The sequence below is a fragment of the Alternaria triticimaculans genome (assembly GCF_023758025.1).
Source record: "Alternaria triticimaculans strain BMP 0046 chromosome Unknown scaffold_2, whole genome shotgun sequence".
In the NCBI taxonomy this organism is placed as follows: Eukaryota; Fungi; Ascomycota; class Dothideomycetes; order Pleosporales; family Pleosporaceae; genus Alternaria; species Alternaria triticimaculans.
Genome location: NW_026055959.1, coordinates 3,003,527 through 3,018,167, shown reverse-complemented (window position 1 = coordinate 3,018,167; position 14,641 = coordinate 3,003,527). Strand labels below are relative to the sequence as shown.

The 14,641-nt window shown below is 52.9% G+C and overlaps 7 protein-coding genes across 7 annotated transcripts; 6 read left to right on the top strand and 1 right to left on the bottom strand.

Annotated features, from left to right (window-relative positions):
* Positions 1-1,872: 1,872 nt before the first annotated feature.
* J4E78_002683 (uncharacterized protein) lies at positions 1,873-3,606 on the top strand (the record flags this gene model as incomplete). The annotated part of the gene is made up of 3 exons (XM_049363329.1): positions 1,873-2,104; positions 2,158-2,612; positions 2,662-3,606. The coding sequence occupies 3 exons, from the start codon at positions 1,873-1,875 to the stop codon at positions 3,604-3,606; spliced, it is 1,632 nt and encodes a 543-aa protein (XP_049225921.1).
* Positions 3,607-4,758: 1,152 nt separating this feature from the next.
* On the top strand, positions 4,759-7,523 carry J4E78_002682 (uncharacterized protein; the record flags this gene model as incomplete). The annotated part of the gene is made up of 2 exons (XM_049363328.1): positions 4,759-5,773; positions 5,827-7,523. The coding sequence occupies 2 exons, from the start codon at positions 4,759-4,761 to the stop codon at positions 7,521-7,523; spliced, it is 2,712 nt and encodes a 903-aa protein (XP_049225920.1).
* A 227-nt stretch (positions 7,524-7,750) lies between these two features.
* ARL1 (Arf GTPase arl1) lies at positions 7,751-8,512 on the bottom strand (the record flags this gene model as incomplete). The annotated part of the gene is made up of 4 exons (XM_049363327.1): positions 7,751-8,098; positions 8,156-8,239; positions 8,343-8,381; positions 8,438-8,512. 4 exons carry the CDS (start codon positions 8,510-8,512, stop codon positions 7,751-7,753), a joined length of 546 nt encoding a protein of 181 aa, XP_049225919.1.
* Positions 8,513-8,874: 362 nt separating this feature from the next.
* J4E78_002680 (uncharacterized protein) lies at positions 8,875-9,623 on the top strand (the record flags this gene model as incomplete). The annotated part of the gene is made up of 2 exons (XM_049363326.1): positions 8,875-9,286; positions 9,337-9,623. The coding sequence occupies 2 exons, from the start codon at positions 8,875-8,877 to the stop codon at positions 9,621-9,623; spliced, it is 699 nt and encodes a 232-aa protein (XP_049225918.1).
* A 1,468-nt stretch (positions 9,624-11,091) lies between these two features.
* On the top strand, positions 11,092-11,607 carry J4E78_002679 (uncharacterized protein; the record flags this gene model as incomplete). Its single annotated transcript, XM_049363325.1, has 1 exon — positions 11,092-11,607. One exon carries the CDS (start codon positions 11,092-11,094, stop codon positions 11,605-11,607), a length of 516 nt encoding a protein of 171 aa, XP_049225917.1.
* Positions 11,608-12,070: 463 nt separating this feature from the next.
* On the top strand, positions 12,071-12,946 carry J4E78_002678 (uncharacterized protein; the record flags this gene model as incomplete). Its single annotated transcript, XM_049363324.1, has 1 exon — positions 12,071-12,946. One exon carries the CDS (start codon positions 12,071-12,073, stop codon positions 12,944-12,946), a length of 876 nt encoding a protein of 291 aa, XP_049225916.1.
* Positions 12,947-13,732: 786 nt separating this feature from the next.
* Positions 13,733-14,377, top strand: J4E78_002677 (uncharacterized protein; the record flags this gene model as incomplete). Its single annotated transcript, XM_049363323.1, has 2 exons — positions 13,733-13,859; positions 13,986-14,377. The coding sequence occupies 2 exons, from the start codon at positions 13,733-13,735 to the stop codon at positions 14,375-14,377; spliced, it is 519 nt and encodes a 172-aa protein (XP_049225915.1).
* Between the last annotated feature and the right edge of the window lie 264 nt (positions 14,378-14,641).

The following is a 14,641-nucleotide window of genomic DNA, read 5'->3' as shown; positions in this document are numbered from 1 at the left end:
GCACGAAACTCTCACATGGAAAACGCGAGACACGCACCCATGATATATCAGAAAGAAGAACACGGCACAAGACACGCGATGCCCAGAAGGAAAGAAAAACCTTTCCTGACATCCCATGCAGACGCCCTGACCAGAACTCCCCAGATGTTCCCAATCCACCTACCGCTACCGCCGCTCCCGGTCGCGGGACCCCCTTTAGGTCTGTAAATCACCACCCTTCAAACCCATGACGGTTTACTTGCTTGTTTAGCTGTGCATCAGCCAATGGTCATCGCAGCATCCGGCAGAGAGAAGTAATAATCCGACATGCTGGAGCTGTTGGGCAAAGCATAAAGTCAAGAAGCGAGGCACTGACACACGGGGAGCATCTGGGAAGTGGATCGTCAGTTACAGGTTAGGGGGTCCTGGTCGGCCTGAAGGGTCCCTCGTCTTCACATGTGAGTGGGTGGGGGATGATCCGGCACTCGCTCCCAACGGAGACGGCGTCGTGCTACGCGGGAACGAAATGGGAAGTCACTCCACTTCAATTATGCAAGACTTCAATCTACGCCTGCATCGCACACCCTCTCGTTCAGCAAGCGCGTCGCGGCTTGAGACAAATGATCAGTATGAGAGGGGTAGATTTTTGCATCTTGCGAAAAAAGAAATAAGAACGTATTTGTTTCTCTGTCGCCGCGGGGTCGAGTCTGCCGTCTGCGTGTGTACCCAAACCGACAATCACTGCGCTCGTCGATCAAAATCCTCCGGGGTAGCCGTGGCAGGATAAACTCCGAGCTGTGCGTTATTCTAAATGGCCGACTCGAGCAGATCATCCCACTTCCTGGTGTTGAGCGCATGTGCCTGGCCGTCGTTTTGGCCGTAAACGGTTTAGCTTGGCCGTCTGTTGCGAGTCAGAAATGAGGCTTCGGCAATGGATTACGAACCAATCGATGGCGGACATAAGCGATGAAGATATCAGACGCCTTGCAGCTCCTCGGATGAACACGCACTGCGTCTGCTTTGTGGCGTTCGTTCCTGTGGATGTCGTGCATTGCCGGAATCCTACCATGACGAATTTGCAGGGCATCTGGTAGGGGCGCAAGCCGCAAACGTGTGTGCAAGCTTTGTGGCGGCGTAGGAACCAAAACGTGCTAAGCTCTCGTTGGAGGGCAATCACCGTTTGCCAATCATACGCCTTGCATGCAACGGCATGGGTCGTGGAAGCGGAAGGACCCTCACACGCTATGCTGTGCCGTGGGAGCGAGAGGGACTCACGCCGTCGTCTTGGTAGTTTTAGTAGTGCAACAACGAGTCGAGAAGCCGTATAGACCCTGTCGAGGCCCATCAAGTTATTGTCTCAAACCTGACCAGGGTAAATGCAGTGAAAGTCCCATGGGGCTTAGCGAGAGACCCACCTATTCGCGGGCGTCCGGCACATGCGCAATCTTCCACGTGGATGCGAGGAACGCGATATGCGGGCTTATTACAACCAGTAAAACAAAAAGTTAGTGATGTATCGTGATAGTGGCGTCGCTCAGTAAGCATCAGTAGCTGTTTGATAGTCAAAGTATGTGTTATGGATAGCTGGTGCGGGAGGTGCGGCTCGCCATCGGTCCTTTCTTAGCCCAGCCGAGAAGCAAAACTCCACATTTCAGAGTCGTTTCTGACAGGTGCCCCGGCTGCTAGTTAGCGACCTAAGGTCTTAGGAGACCAATCAACGGGCACTAATTTGGGAGCCGTGAGGGTTCAGATGCCGCGGAGCACGTCAGGTTCAACCATGTGCGATTTGCAAAGTCGGCGAGCATATGGAAAGGCGTAAAAGAGGCCCCACGCTCTGCATTTCGCTTTCGGATTCCTGTCAAACTTTCCTTCTTCTCTGAATAAGCCAGGTGCATGATGGCAATTACAGATATCCAAGGCAATTGGTCATACCCAGGGCTTCTCGTGTTGTCAGCTCTGTTAGTATCGACCTACGTAATCGTTACTGGAATCTATCGCCTCTACTTCCATCCACTCGCGGCGTTCCCGGGGCCGTTCTGGGCCCGCTTGACTGTGTTCCCGTCATGGTGGCATACTCGTACTGGCGACCGACACGTTTGGCTGTATAGTCTGCAGGAGAAGTATGGTATGGTGGCCTGATTTCATCCCCAGAGTCAGTAAGTTGTTAACGATTGGTAGGACCCGAGTTCCGGTATCGTCCAGACAGTGTCGTGCTCAACACGCCTGCTGCTTTCAAGAAGATCTTTGGACCAAAGGGCAATGTTAAAAAAGGCCTCTACTACGAAGTGTGGCCACGCAATGTCCACACTATCAACACATGGAGCACGACCAGTGTTGAGGTGCACTCGCGCAAGCGTCGTGTGCTGAACTACGCTTTCTCAGAGGCAGCGCTGCGAGATGCTGAGGTCTTCCTTCACGCGAACATCGATCGTTGGCTGGAGCTGATTGGTCAACAAGCGCCAAAGTCTGGCGAGTGGACGACCTCCATCAACATGTGTGACTGGATGAACTGGCTCGTTTTCGACATCCTTGGTGACTTGTGCTTCGGTAAGAACTTTGACATGAAGGAGCCTGGAAGCGATCTCCGCCACATCCCCGAAGTCATGGTTCAATTCATGGAAATTCTTCATCCAGTTAGTCCCCTGCATCAGATCATTGATCGACCATGCTGACATTCCAAAGATTGCATTCGGCCCGTTAGCCAACGCTTGGGTATGGATGAAGCCTCGTGGGCTCGACAAGCTTCTGGAGGTCGCCTCACCGCCAGTAGTCAAGAAGTGGCAGGACTTCGTTGAAGGATGCCTTGAGAAACGGTCCGCGGTCGAACACGAATTGGAGAAGAGTCCCAAGCCTGAGGGTGAGGTCCGGAAAGACTTCTTTCACTGGCTCTTCAAGGCTGTCGACCCCGAAACTGGCAAGCGTGGCTATAGCGAGCACGAACTCTTCGCTGAGTGCGAGCTGCTGACTATTGCTGGTTCCGATACGACATCCGTCGTAATGTCTGCCGCCTTCTTCTACCTGGCTCGTCGACCGGAGGTACAGGCTAAGATTGCTGAAGAGGTCAAGTCGGTCTTCTCAAGCTATGACGAGATCAAGTCTGGTACCAAGATCATGTCCTGCAAATACCTCACCGCGTTTCTTCAAGAAGCTATGCGCATGACACCACCAGTCGCAGCAGAGCCCAGCCGTGAGGTACTCCCTGGCGGAACAACAGTCGGCGATCACTACTTCCCCGCTGGCCTCCACGTCAGCACCGGTCTTTACTGTCTCAGCTACAACGAGAATGTCTTCCCGGAGCCCTTCAAGTTCCGCCCTGAGCGCTGGATCGTAGACGAGACTGGAAAGGAAGGATCTTCGGCTGAGAGTGTGGCATTGGCGGAGAACGGTTTCTGTGCCTTCTCATATGGAACCAGGGGCTGCGTTGGAAAGAACCTTGCCTGGCTGGAGATGCGACTTGTCATTGCCAAGACACTCTGGATGTACGAGGTTCGGCCTGATCCAGAGAACAGACTTGGTGGAGGCAACCGAAACGGGAAGCCTGGGCGACAGACGGAGGATCAATACCAGATTTACGACATCTTCGTGGCCGGCAGGAAGGGACCGATGCTGCAGATGCGCAAGAGGTAATGTGGAGTGAGATGAGCCATTTGTGCAGACGACCGAAGTAAAGCCTGCAACGTACGATAGTCATCTTGGCTAGCCAATTGAGCATATTCTGATCCCTTTGAGAACGTCGTCCGTGTACAACACCACGTGTCGCCAGATGCGTGCGCGTGTCTGTGGTGCAAACGGTGGTGCGACCATTCAGTCCCTGACGATCCTCAAAGAACTAACAGCCGTTGTACATGTATTGCGTACAGTCGGGAGTGTCGTCGCGCAGCCTCGCCAGGTGATCTGGTGTTGTTGTCGCCTCAGAGGGTTTGCTGTTACCGTCAGCGCATGCCCAGAAGGACGTCCACGTGACGTCCCTAGCGGGGCCGATCAGAGGAGCTTCCTCAAGCTCCGAGTCCGGTCCATCTTTCTGCAACTCCTCAACACCGACATCGTCGAATCTGTATTTCGTCGTGCGACCGTCGTTGTGCCCAACACGATATGACGATGTTTTTGGCCCCCATCGCAAGCCACCGGCATGCCTCAGACGGCAATGCCAGGCGAGACTCGAACGCCATTCGACCGCAGCGGCACAGCGCCGTATTTTTAGCTCAGCTGGCCCCCAAATCCTGACCGGTCGATTGTTGTGATGGCATTGCTGCAGCTTGTAAAGCAATGCATTCTCTATCGTTACGCTCAACATTCTGAGCTCCTTCGTCGCTACTGACGCCTTTGCGCAACGCCGTCTTTCTGGCACCGAATATCAGGCTATCAGCCTTCAATCTGGAGTTACGCGGGTTGATCAGCACAGGGCTGAGCGGCTCGTCAAGCCCCGCGACGCCAGCGCAAATCAAAGGCACGGCGAGCTTGATTCCACGACAGCCGTTCGCTTCGCCTGGACTGCACATGGTGTGCCGCACTAGAGCAGCCTTTCCTGCCTGAGTAGGGCGAAAGCATCCGTGGGCGCATATTGGTGTGATGGAACCAGGCTGACCGGTGCAACGCATAGGCTGCAAGGTACCGTCAGCCTCGTGCAACATCTTGTGCGATTTGGTGATTTCCCGCCTTTTTTCGTGGCTTCTCTCTTTCCTTTAACCTCGTTCGCTTTCGTCCTACGGTCGCTACACATTGCAAACATCATTGTACAGTACAAGAACGTGAGCGCACGCCGCGCATACACGAAACGAAATGCGGTCACCATCCGTAGAAGGAGTACCATGGCCCCTCCAGGTTGGCTCCCCGAACAGTAGGAGAACCTCCGATATCACAGTTCCTTCTGCTTTGCGCGTTGGCTCTCCAACAACTGGCGATACCCCACCCATCCACGCTCGGCCACCATTGCGTCGCAAGAACACGTCTGGCGCCTCCGACAGGCTCTCGCAACTCTTTCCGTCCCGACCGTCCTCAGTCGCCTCAATCGCATCTCCTAGCAGCACCTATGCATCAAGACGTCAGTCGTTTCCTTCGCCTCTGCTACCGGCCGCAGAACCCTCGTATCGCATACCCCGCGCTCCAGCGCCGCCCTCGTTTGCCCAAGAAACGTCATACAACCCTGTCGCGAGCGTGTTTACTCAAGATCGCGCATCACCGTCGTTGGGCAAGAGCAACAGTAGGACCAAACGGGTCCTCGACCGAATCGCATCGTTGCACAGGGGAGCCTCTCATGGGGGACGTTACAACCGACTGGATGATGAGGAATCACAACCCGGCAGAAGACGCCTTGTAGGAGTCGACGAGGGGGACGAGGCAGTCGGATATGATCTGAGCTCGCTAGGCGGTCTGCCGTTGAAAACATTCGAGGCGCAATCGCGGACGCAGGACATACACGAAGGGCAAGAGCGTGACAGAGACATGGATGAAGCTAGCCACGCCGCAGAATTTGAGCGTCTCGAGGCGCAACTCGGAGCTGGCATGACTTCTGTACTCCATGTTCCGTTTGAGCACACCCCAGCTGGACCAGTACCAGGCTTCTTTCCCGGCCACCGACGAATTCTGACAAGAGCGGATGTAGTAGACGAGCAGGCCAAAAAAGCCCAAGACGAGGCTGAGACTACCGGCAAAGTCGTTGCTGTTGCAGCAGATGTTCCAGTCGATATCAGCGAATTCACAGGAGTTGCTCGCGACTTCGATTCTATGAGAAATCTGACCGCCGAGGCTGGCCTCATCAGCAGTGGTGCACAGACTAGCTACTTCTTTCCTGACGGCAAGTTTTCCCTACATGTGTGTGTCGAGAGATAGGATCTAACACGCATGCAGATCCCCAGATGCCTGCATGGCGACCCCTTACTATGAGCTCGTGGTGGATCCTTATGCTCACAATTCTTGCACTTGTACTCGCTGGCGTTCAAGAATACTTGTGCCAAATTTCCTTACGCGATGTCGAAGCAGATCCTCAGAAAGGCGGGTTGTGGCATTTCGTGAAAGTTGGCGACTTGACTGTCACGCAATATTTCACCTGGCAGTACGCGCCCATCATCATCTCGGTCTTTTACGGCGTCCTCTGGCAAATGTCGGATTTTGAAGTGAAACGTCTGGAGCCATTCTACCAGCTATCCAAGAAGACAGGCGCAACTGCGGGAGAATCGCTTAACATGGACTATCTCACCTTCTTGAGTTTCTTGGTACCGCTAAGAGCACTGCGTCACAGACAGTACGCCGTCATTTACAGCTCGCTGGGTACGTTGGTCGCTAGTAGCCTTGTACCTGTCTTGCAGAGTGCTTCTATGACTATGTGGCCACCCGAGAAAGAACGTAAGCTTCACGGCTATAAGGCCGTGAGAGTCGAACCGGCCTGGTCCCGAGCGCTCTCGGCGTGCCTTTTGATAGTTGCAGCCTGTGGAGGAGCGCTGATGTACGCAATGCAGAGGAAGAGCGGCCTGCAGTCGGACCCCAAGGGTATTGCAGGTATCGCAGCTATGGCTACGAGAAGCCATATTCTGACGGACTTCAAAGGGCTCGACCAGGCTTCTTTGCCTCAGATACACAAGCAGCTTCGCCAACGAAGATACATCTTGCACAAAAGCTCACTCTGGCAAGGAGAATACATAACGAAGAGCAAGGAAAAGATTCCCGAGCACGGCTCCGATCCCAGGCCGCTCATGCTTCGTCTTTGGGCGGGTGTGCCTTTCATCGGCTTTCTCATCCTGTTCACCGTTGCGGTGCCAGTCTTCACATTCGTCAAGGCGTTGAGTAGAGCCACACAGAAGGTACCCTGGATGATGACGGGCCTAGCAACTATCATCCGCATACTCTGGAACACCATGAACAGCGACGTTCGCATGCTTCAACCTTTCTATATCCTTTCTCTGCGACACGCCCCAGCCAAGACTCTTACACTCGACTATGCTGGTACGAATCCTCTTTGGCTGCCCTTCGAAGCTTTCTTCAATGGGCATTACCTTGTCATGCTCGTTGCCTTCGGATCCATCTTTGCTGAGATCCTAACGGTCTGCGTAACCTCAATCAGCGTCGATGGCAACAAATTTATGCCCGGATTCGGCGGCCAAAAGTCTGACGACGACCATGACGGCAGCAACGACGATGCGTCTGATCGTTATAACACGGAGCAAACCTTTCGCAGTTTCTGGTCGAGCTTAACGCTCACCATGCTCATTCTGATTTATCTCATCGGTATCGCTCTTCTCACCTACGCGAGGCGCAGTCAGAAGTTCATGCCCAGAGAAATCGGCACCATGGCCTCCGTCCTCGCTTTCATCCACCAGTCTAAGATGCTCTTCAGCTTTATCGACACGGAAAAGCTGAACTCAAGGGAGATGACCAAGCATCTCGAGAAGAGTGGGAAGACATACGCGTTGGGCTGGTTCCAAGGCAGAGACGGCGAAGATCACTTGGGCATCGACGAAGAAGAGATCAGCAGCGCGTACGTCTTTGGCAAGGATTGGACTGAGGGGCGGCTGAGACCAGGTAGAGATCTGACGTGGGAGGTTTATTAGACGCGTCGTCACACGATATAATGCATCTCCATTTCCATCGACATCAAGAACGCGCATGCAATTACTGACGTTGACTCCCTGCCCCGTATTCACAACCCTAGCGCCGAGACGCCATTATGCTGGTATAATAATCCGTTCTGACGCGTATGTGCCGCGTCATATGTCCCCGCTACCGTGTCATCCTCATCCCCATCGCACGTATATCCTCATATCCCCTCCGTCCCCTCCTAACTCTGCTCCCCAACATTCCCCACCAGCCAATCCATACCCTCCTGGACACCCCGTCCATCCACCGCACTACAAGCCACAATACTCCAATTCCGGTCTTTGAGTTCCCCCAACTTGAGCGCCTCGCTGATCTCGCCCGCGCCCTTGGCGCCCGGTTGATCTTGTTTGTTCGCGAAGACGAGGAGGGCGGCGTCGCGCAGCTCTTCTTCGTTGAGCATGGCGCGGAGTTCTTCTGATGCGGTGGTGAGGCGCTCGATGTCTGTGCTGTCGATGACGAAGATTACGGCGGCGGTGTTGGCGTAGTAGCAGCGCCAGTAGGGGCGGATGGAGGTTTGGCCGCCGAGGTCCTGGGGGGTGGGGTGTTAGATGGTGGTTGTGGGTGATTGGGAGGGAGGTGAACTTACCCAGACGTTGAAATTGAGGTTCTTGTATGTGACGGATTCGACGTTGAAGCCTATTGTCGGTATCGTTGTGACTACCTCGCCAATCTAGAGGGGTTGTTAGCCTCCGTATACCTCGTGTCCAGACCCAGGATGCATATTGTTTCCATATTCGCATGCCTCCTTTCTTTCCTCTTTGGATATCGCATACCTTCAGTCTGTATAGTAATGTCGTCTTTCCAGCGTTATCCTGCATTTGTAATCAGCGCCATGCCTCCCATGCTGGCCATGCTGAGGTGTTCATACCAGCCCCAGAATCAATATCCGTATCTCCTTCTTCGCCCATATCAGCTTTGTAAATGTCGATAAGTAGCCGCCCATGTTGTTCTCCCTGTGTATCGTCCGCCCGCTCGTGAGGTCCGTTTGTATGCGGCGTTGACCGCTGGTCTGGTGGTTTCGGCGAAAGGGACGGTTTCGAGGATGTCGGCGATATGGCGGTTTCGTGAAAGAGGTTTAATTGTTATGCGATTAGCTTGGTGAGAGTTGGGCGTATGTTGTCGTATGCGTTGGAGTGTTTCAGTGTTGCTGTCTGGCCATAAAGTTAGGCCGTCGCGTGCAAACAGGACAAACAGACCGAGGTCGTCGGCGGCAACTTTTGCCGATGTTCAGGCGGACCACGGGTAGAATTGATCTAGCCACGTCCCAGTTGTCTAGCGTTACACTACAACCCCATCATCCACACCATGCCTTACGATCGCGATGTAGTCGTCAGTTGCATCGAGAGGCACTATGATTTGCTCGTGCGCATGGCCTACCTCGACCCGGACACGATCCTCCGCCCGCCGCCTGAAGGTTGGAGTGATGAGCAGCTCGCTGTTGACACATTACAAGAGTGGAAACGGTCGGACCGAGTCATTGATCTCTTGCGTCACTTGCCTTATCTGAGCAAGAATACGGGTGACTCTAAATACGAGGTCTATATTGTAACGGAAGCATGCAATTACCTTCGCAATTATGGCTGGCTGAAAGATGCGCACAAAGAGAAGGCTATCAGGCGTATGTCGCCATGCGGAGAGGGGCAGGAAATCCCTGCTGGAATGATACCGTTGAGCCAGGGCAACGAAGCGACAGTGTGGATGATAGATACGGACCAAGGTATGAGCCGCATACAACGTGCATCACCGGATATTGACAGATTTCACTAGGCATAATCTGGCCCATGGGACCGTTCATTGTAGACCGTAGTGCACCAGATGACCAGTTTTGGCGGCAGGCCGCAAAGCCTCGGGAGGTTCAGCAGTACCTCGATGAGCTCTACGACGAGATCGAAACCTTGGTCACCGTTCCTGTACCATTGACGCGAGGTAGCGATGCATGGTACAACGAGATGGTGGATCATCGAGACAACAATGCAAAGGTGAGTGCGATATTCTCGGCGAACGTGACCGGAAGACTCATCAAGCAAATGAACAGCTACCCAAGCGCTTGCTGAAAGAGTATGGTTGGCCCTCAGCTTTCAGAAAGGCAGAGTATCTCAAAGTTCTCGAACAAGAACGTCTCGACGCTAAACGCAAAGAAGCGGAACGGAAAGAAGAAGCCGCGAGGAAACATGCACAAAGGCGTTTTATAGCAGTTGACAAGACGTATGATTTGCGTTCCAAGGGTGGAAGCGCTGACAGCACAGCAAAGTGACAAGTCTCACGATAGATCACTACGCATTCTCCTATCTTCTTATCTGGGTCGGTCACACGCATTACCACCACTTCCAAACGTTCGAAACGAACAGACAGCCTCATGTACGAAGAGCAAAACTTGCCGACGCTCGGGCGTACCACGGTTGGCAGACAGCAGCTTTCCGACATCGCGGAACTTACACAACGTTTGGCGGCATGCGACCCATATATTAAATTCTAAGCGAAATGCTTCAGATGTCAAAAGACGATAGTCGGAAAATAGTCGGAAACACGATACGTCAAAGAATATCTCCAGTGGCTTAGCGACGATTGACAGCATTCGATGCGGCCACCCATGTTCGCTGCATTAGACTGCTACATGGAGGTCAAAAAAGACTTTGACTTTGGAAGCCTGAATGCATTCTCCAGATGAATGTTTGCCGACAAAAGAGAAAAGCTGGTTAAGCGGGATCGAAAAATCATTGTCGGCACCCAACCAGCATTGCGATCCTCTGACCTCGCAATAGAATTGGCCAACACCGATATCAGCGTACTCCTACCGGACTGTGGAGATTATTAATAGCAAGAGAACAGGCTGCAGGGTAGGACTCGTGATCGCAATCTCAGTTCGCTAAGCTCGAGCGGGTGATCTGTTCGCGTACGGAGGTAATGACCGAGAGCACATTTGCGCTGAACATCAATATTGGCAGCATTTCTATAGGCTACCTATCCGAAAGACTCAGTGCGATACACGAAGACTACATCCCTTTGGAAACCATGGTCTCGCATGGTGAACCGTGTGTCGGCCTTGGCAAAATAGACTAGTCTACTGCCACACTGTAGTCATTGTCCGGTAGCAGGAGCCTGAACCAGATAACGATCCTCACCTTGAGTCAATGCTACGCATTGTGAGTCACTGCGTGTCTGGCACTGATGTGTTTTGCTCGCTTAAAGTGCCACTTGAATATGTTGGATTATTCTTTGGTCTTGCGACTGGCTGTACAAGAGGAATAAGGATACTTACTACTGGTAGAGGTACAAGGTCATATGGTCAGGGTGATTCTATCTGCTCATGTTTTGGATGCGCAAACACGGGACGCACGCGATACCATTTCTCTTCTACAATGTTCTTTAGATAGTATATAAACTCACATCTCCTGCCTCCTCCATCCTTCCATTCGAACACATCCACACATGTCCCAAAGCCCAAAGACATACTACTCCAAACTCTTCTTGCAACACACAACCACATTCACAACAAAAGCAAGCACACCCCAAAACCACAACATGTCTTGCCAACGCCTATCAACCGTCCACGGACTCGCACCCGAAAAGCTCATCAAACTCGCTTTCAAGTTCCTCCCTTACCGCACTCTCCAAGCCGTCTTCGCGACGCTTCACCCCGCTCAACATCGCATCTTGATGCAACAACGGCGCCGCGGCGTGAGTCTGCACCATCTAGCAGACACACTATACTACCACCAAGGCGCCACATTGTCGCGCCTGTCGCGCTGGAACGAAATGACGAAGCTGCAAATGCAGCATGAACTCCTCAAACGAGAACACCTCGACGAGGGAGAGGAAAAGAGCTTGAGTGAATGGAAACTGAGGATCAGATTGGTGTGCGTCATGGCTGAGGAGAGGAAGTCGTGGAAGGAGGGGAAGGAGCAGAGGAGGGTGGGGGAGGAGGAAGACAGGAGGGCATGGATCGCCCAGTGTAGGGCGTATGAGGAGGAGGATGAAGGTGAACTAATGGATATCGCTGTCGCCGCTTCGCAGGAGGGAGGTCAAGTGGTATGCTGAGATGGTGAAAGGTCAGGGGCTTGAAGGTGAACCGCTTGTTCTCAAGTTCGTGCGGGTCATCACAGAAAGCCCATTGGTGTTGGTATAGTCGTTCCACAGTTTCGCCAACGAAGTCGTCTTCACTCGACCAATGTTACTACCAGACCTCTTACAATGCCGTTGATGACCATAGTATTGCCCACGCTGTGAAAATGATTTGCCCACTTTCCCTTCTCCCGTGCTCTGCCGCACTCTCCGAACGTGGTACATTCACTTTCACTTCCAGAGACTTGGTATCACATCACCCGCACCCACTAACCTGAGTGAGACTTCTCCCAAATGAATGCAGGCTCTTCCTTCTTCGCCGCCCACTTGCCTTCCCTTTTCAACTGACCGCTTCTGAACCTCTTGGATTACTTTCAACAATCCAGTCGCCGTAACAACAAATACTCCTCCTTCTCAGCTAACCTTTCACACTAGCAAGATGTTTACATCGCTCATCGCAGAGATTAACGGCGTGGAACCCTCCGTTATTAAGAATACAACCCAGGTCAGGTCAGCGACTGCGCGAAAGCGTACCGTCGCGGAGACTACATCAACTTCGGCGCCATCACTTCGACAGCGCGCAGTCCCTCGTCACCCGCAACAGCGTCAAGCCATCGATCGGTACAGGGCTGTTGCGTACAACCCATGGAGGGAGCCAAAGCGTCTAGCAAAATCCTCATACGAGGTAATGAAGCAACAAGAGCTTCTCGAGGAAGCGCAGATTCGAGGGCTTGAGATCGACAACGGGGATAAGACACACCTCGTAAAAATATTGATCGTCGACGACGAGGCCTACGCCAAGCTAATGGAGGTACTTGGTTGCCGCTTCAGAGCCGCCGACTTTGCACAGGGCGAAGTAAAGCTTTACAACCAGGAACTGAAGCGTAAGCGAGCTGAAGCGGAGGCGAAGCAGCAACAAGCGACCCGTGAGATGCATAAGAAGGCAAAACGAGATGCGCACGTCAAAGCCGAGAAGTTGGTATGGGAGAAAAAGCAGGCTGAGAACAAGGCTGCTAAAGCCAAAGAGCAAGAGCAGCGGAAGCGAAAGAGAAGCGACAACATCGATTCTGGTTGCTCTTCTGCCCCTAAGAAAACCAAGTCCAAGCATGCACCGGCGGTTCCTTTGCGCTCAAGAAAGACTGGCGACAGAAAGTTCGTCAAGATGAGTGTTGCCAACGACACGAAGGATGCGCACGACGATGAAGAGGATGAAGATGGACTTGGCGACTTCATTGTTGACGACCTGCCGCAGAAGCCGAAGCGCAAGAGCGATGTAGGCGGCATGGCAAGGAGCAGGTTGATCGCTGGGTTTTGATGGATGGCATATCTTCATTTTTCTTGCTTTCGTTGTTGTTCTCCTTCTAGTATCAGACTACAGTGTATCGTAGTTCCTTATGTATAGCATTGTTGCGGGGAAACCTTCATGTTGTAGTACTATTGCGCCGTCGGAGTATCCGTTAGCGCAGGATTGAGTCGGCCCCAGCGCTTACGGGCACTGCTCTCCGCCAGCGTAGCGCAATTGATTGCAAATTGTTAACTTCATTGCGACATGGATTTACTGCCACACAATGTTCGTTTAGGCGGGTAAGGCATGCCGAGCTCTGTCGATCGCGTCCGTATTAACCACACTCTTGGCTAGTGCGTCATTCCCATAGGGTGCCTAACCGCGCCACGTATATATAGATGCATTCTCGCAAGTCCAAACGATCAAACGTCTACGGCTTTACCCTTATGCTACGTCAATATGTGGACATATGACAATCCAAAGTTGCTGCTCCTTACGATATCAGGACTCCTCACCACAGCGGTCGTCCATGCGCAAAACTCCTCCTGTCGAGGCTTTTTCGACGAATTCACGGCCGTGAACTCAACCGGCCAGCACGAATTTACTTGGAACTCCTCCTACGCCGGCGATGACCCGTGGTATGTCTCTGTCCTCGTCGGATCTCGCTATGACGATCTCAGAGGACATGTTTACATCTCCGTACCTGGAAACGTGCCCAACAATACCGAGCTCTGCAAGTATCAGTGGAGCAACATTAATGCGACGTTAGAAGCCGGAGGGGAGAATAGCTGTAGCGGTGTGATCAGCTCCGACTGCATGGACCACCTGAACAAGGCACTTAGTGATACCTCTGGTACCTCGAATTACTGTCCTAGTAAAGATACTTCGTCCGTATCAGATGAGTTCAAGAAGGCGTGCCCAATGTTGAGTGGCGGCTCACACAGTACGTTCCTTCCCTTGCCCCTGTACAAACCTTCTATATGCACTTTGTTTTTCCTTCCCCTGCACAGAACAGATACGATTGACTTGCGGCTCGGAAGCTGCAGCCTTTGTACATATAGCTGACAAGGTCGCACAGACACGGTCCGTCAAGACGTGACCAACGGCACGTGCGCCTACAACAACATACCCGAGGAGGTGCAAATTCCAGACAATTACAACACGTTCGGGACAAACGCAGGCGTCAGCCCGTCCGATAACTTCTATGCCGCTGCGAATGAGACGTATGATCTCTTAACGCGCCAGACGATTCCAGTCGTCCTACTGGGACGATTTGTTGACCCGGATTCGAATCTGGTGCAGACCAGCGTCGAGTTCGTGTGTATGAATGCGAACAACACAGTGGAGGGAAGCCGTGTACCAGAGGAACAGACGCCGTGGGATAGTGCTGGGGCTGATATCAGTGCTAGGATGGTGGGATGGGCGGCCGGTGTGATGACGGCGGTGATGCTGGTGTTGTAAGACTGCGGTACATCGTGATGGTCTTTTATGGATGTAATCGATGGTGGTAAAGCAGAGGGGCCATCTGCGTAGCCCGAATGATACGTGTATTGACTATCGGGGATGGAAGCAGGTGTAGGCTCACGGCTGGGAGTTGAAGGTGGGAGGGGATGGCACGCAGCTGGTGGCTCCGTTCCGAGATCGGCAAAACTCCGGCGCTAATTCCTGAGACGCGTGCATCGCGTCACCTTAATTCGATTGAACGTACTACTCCTTCGCATCTCT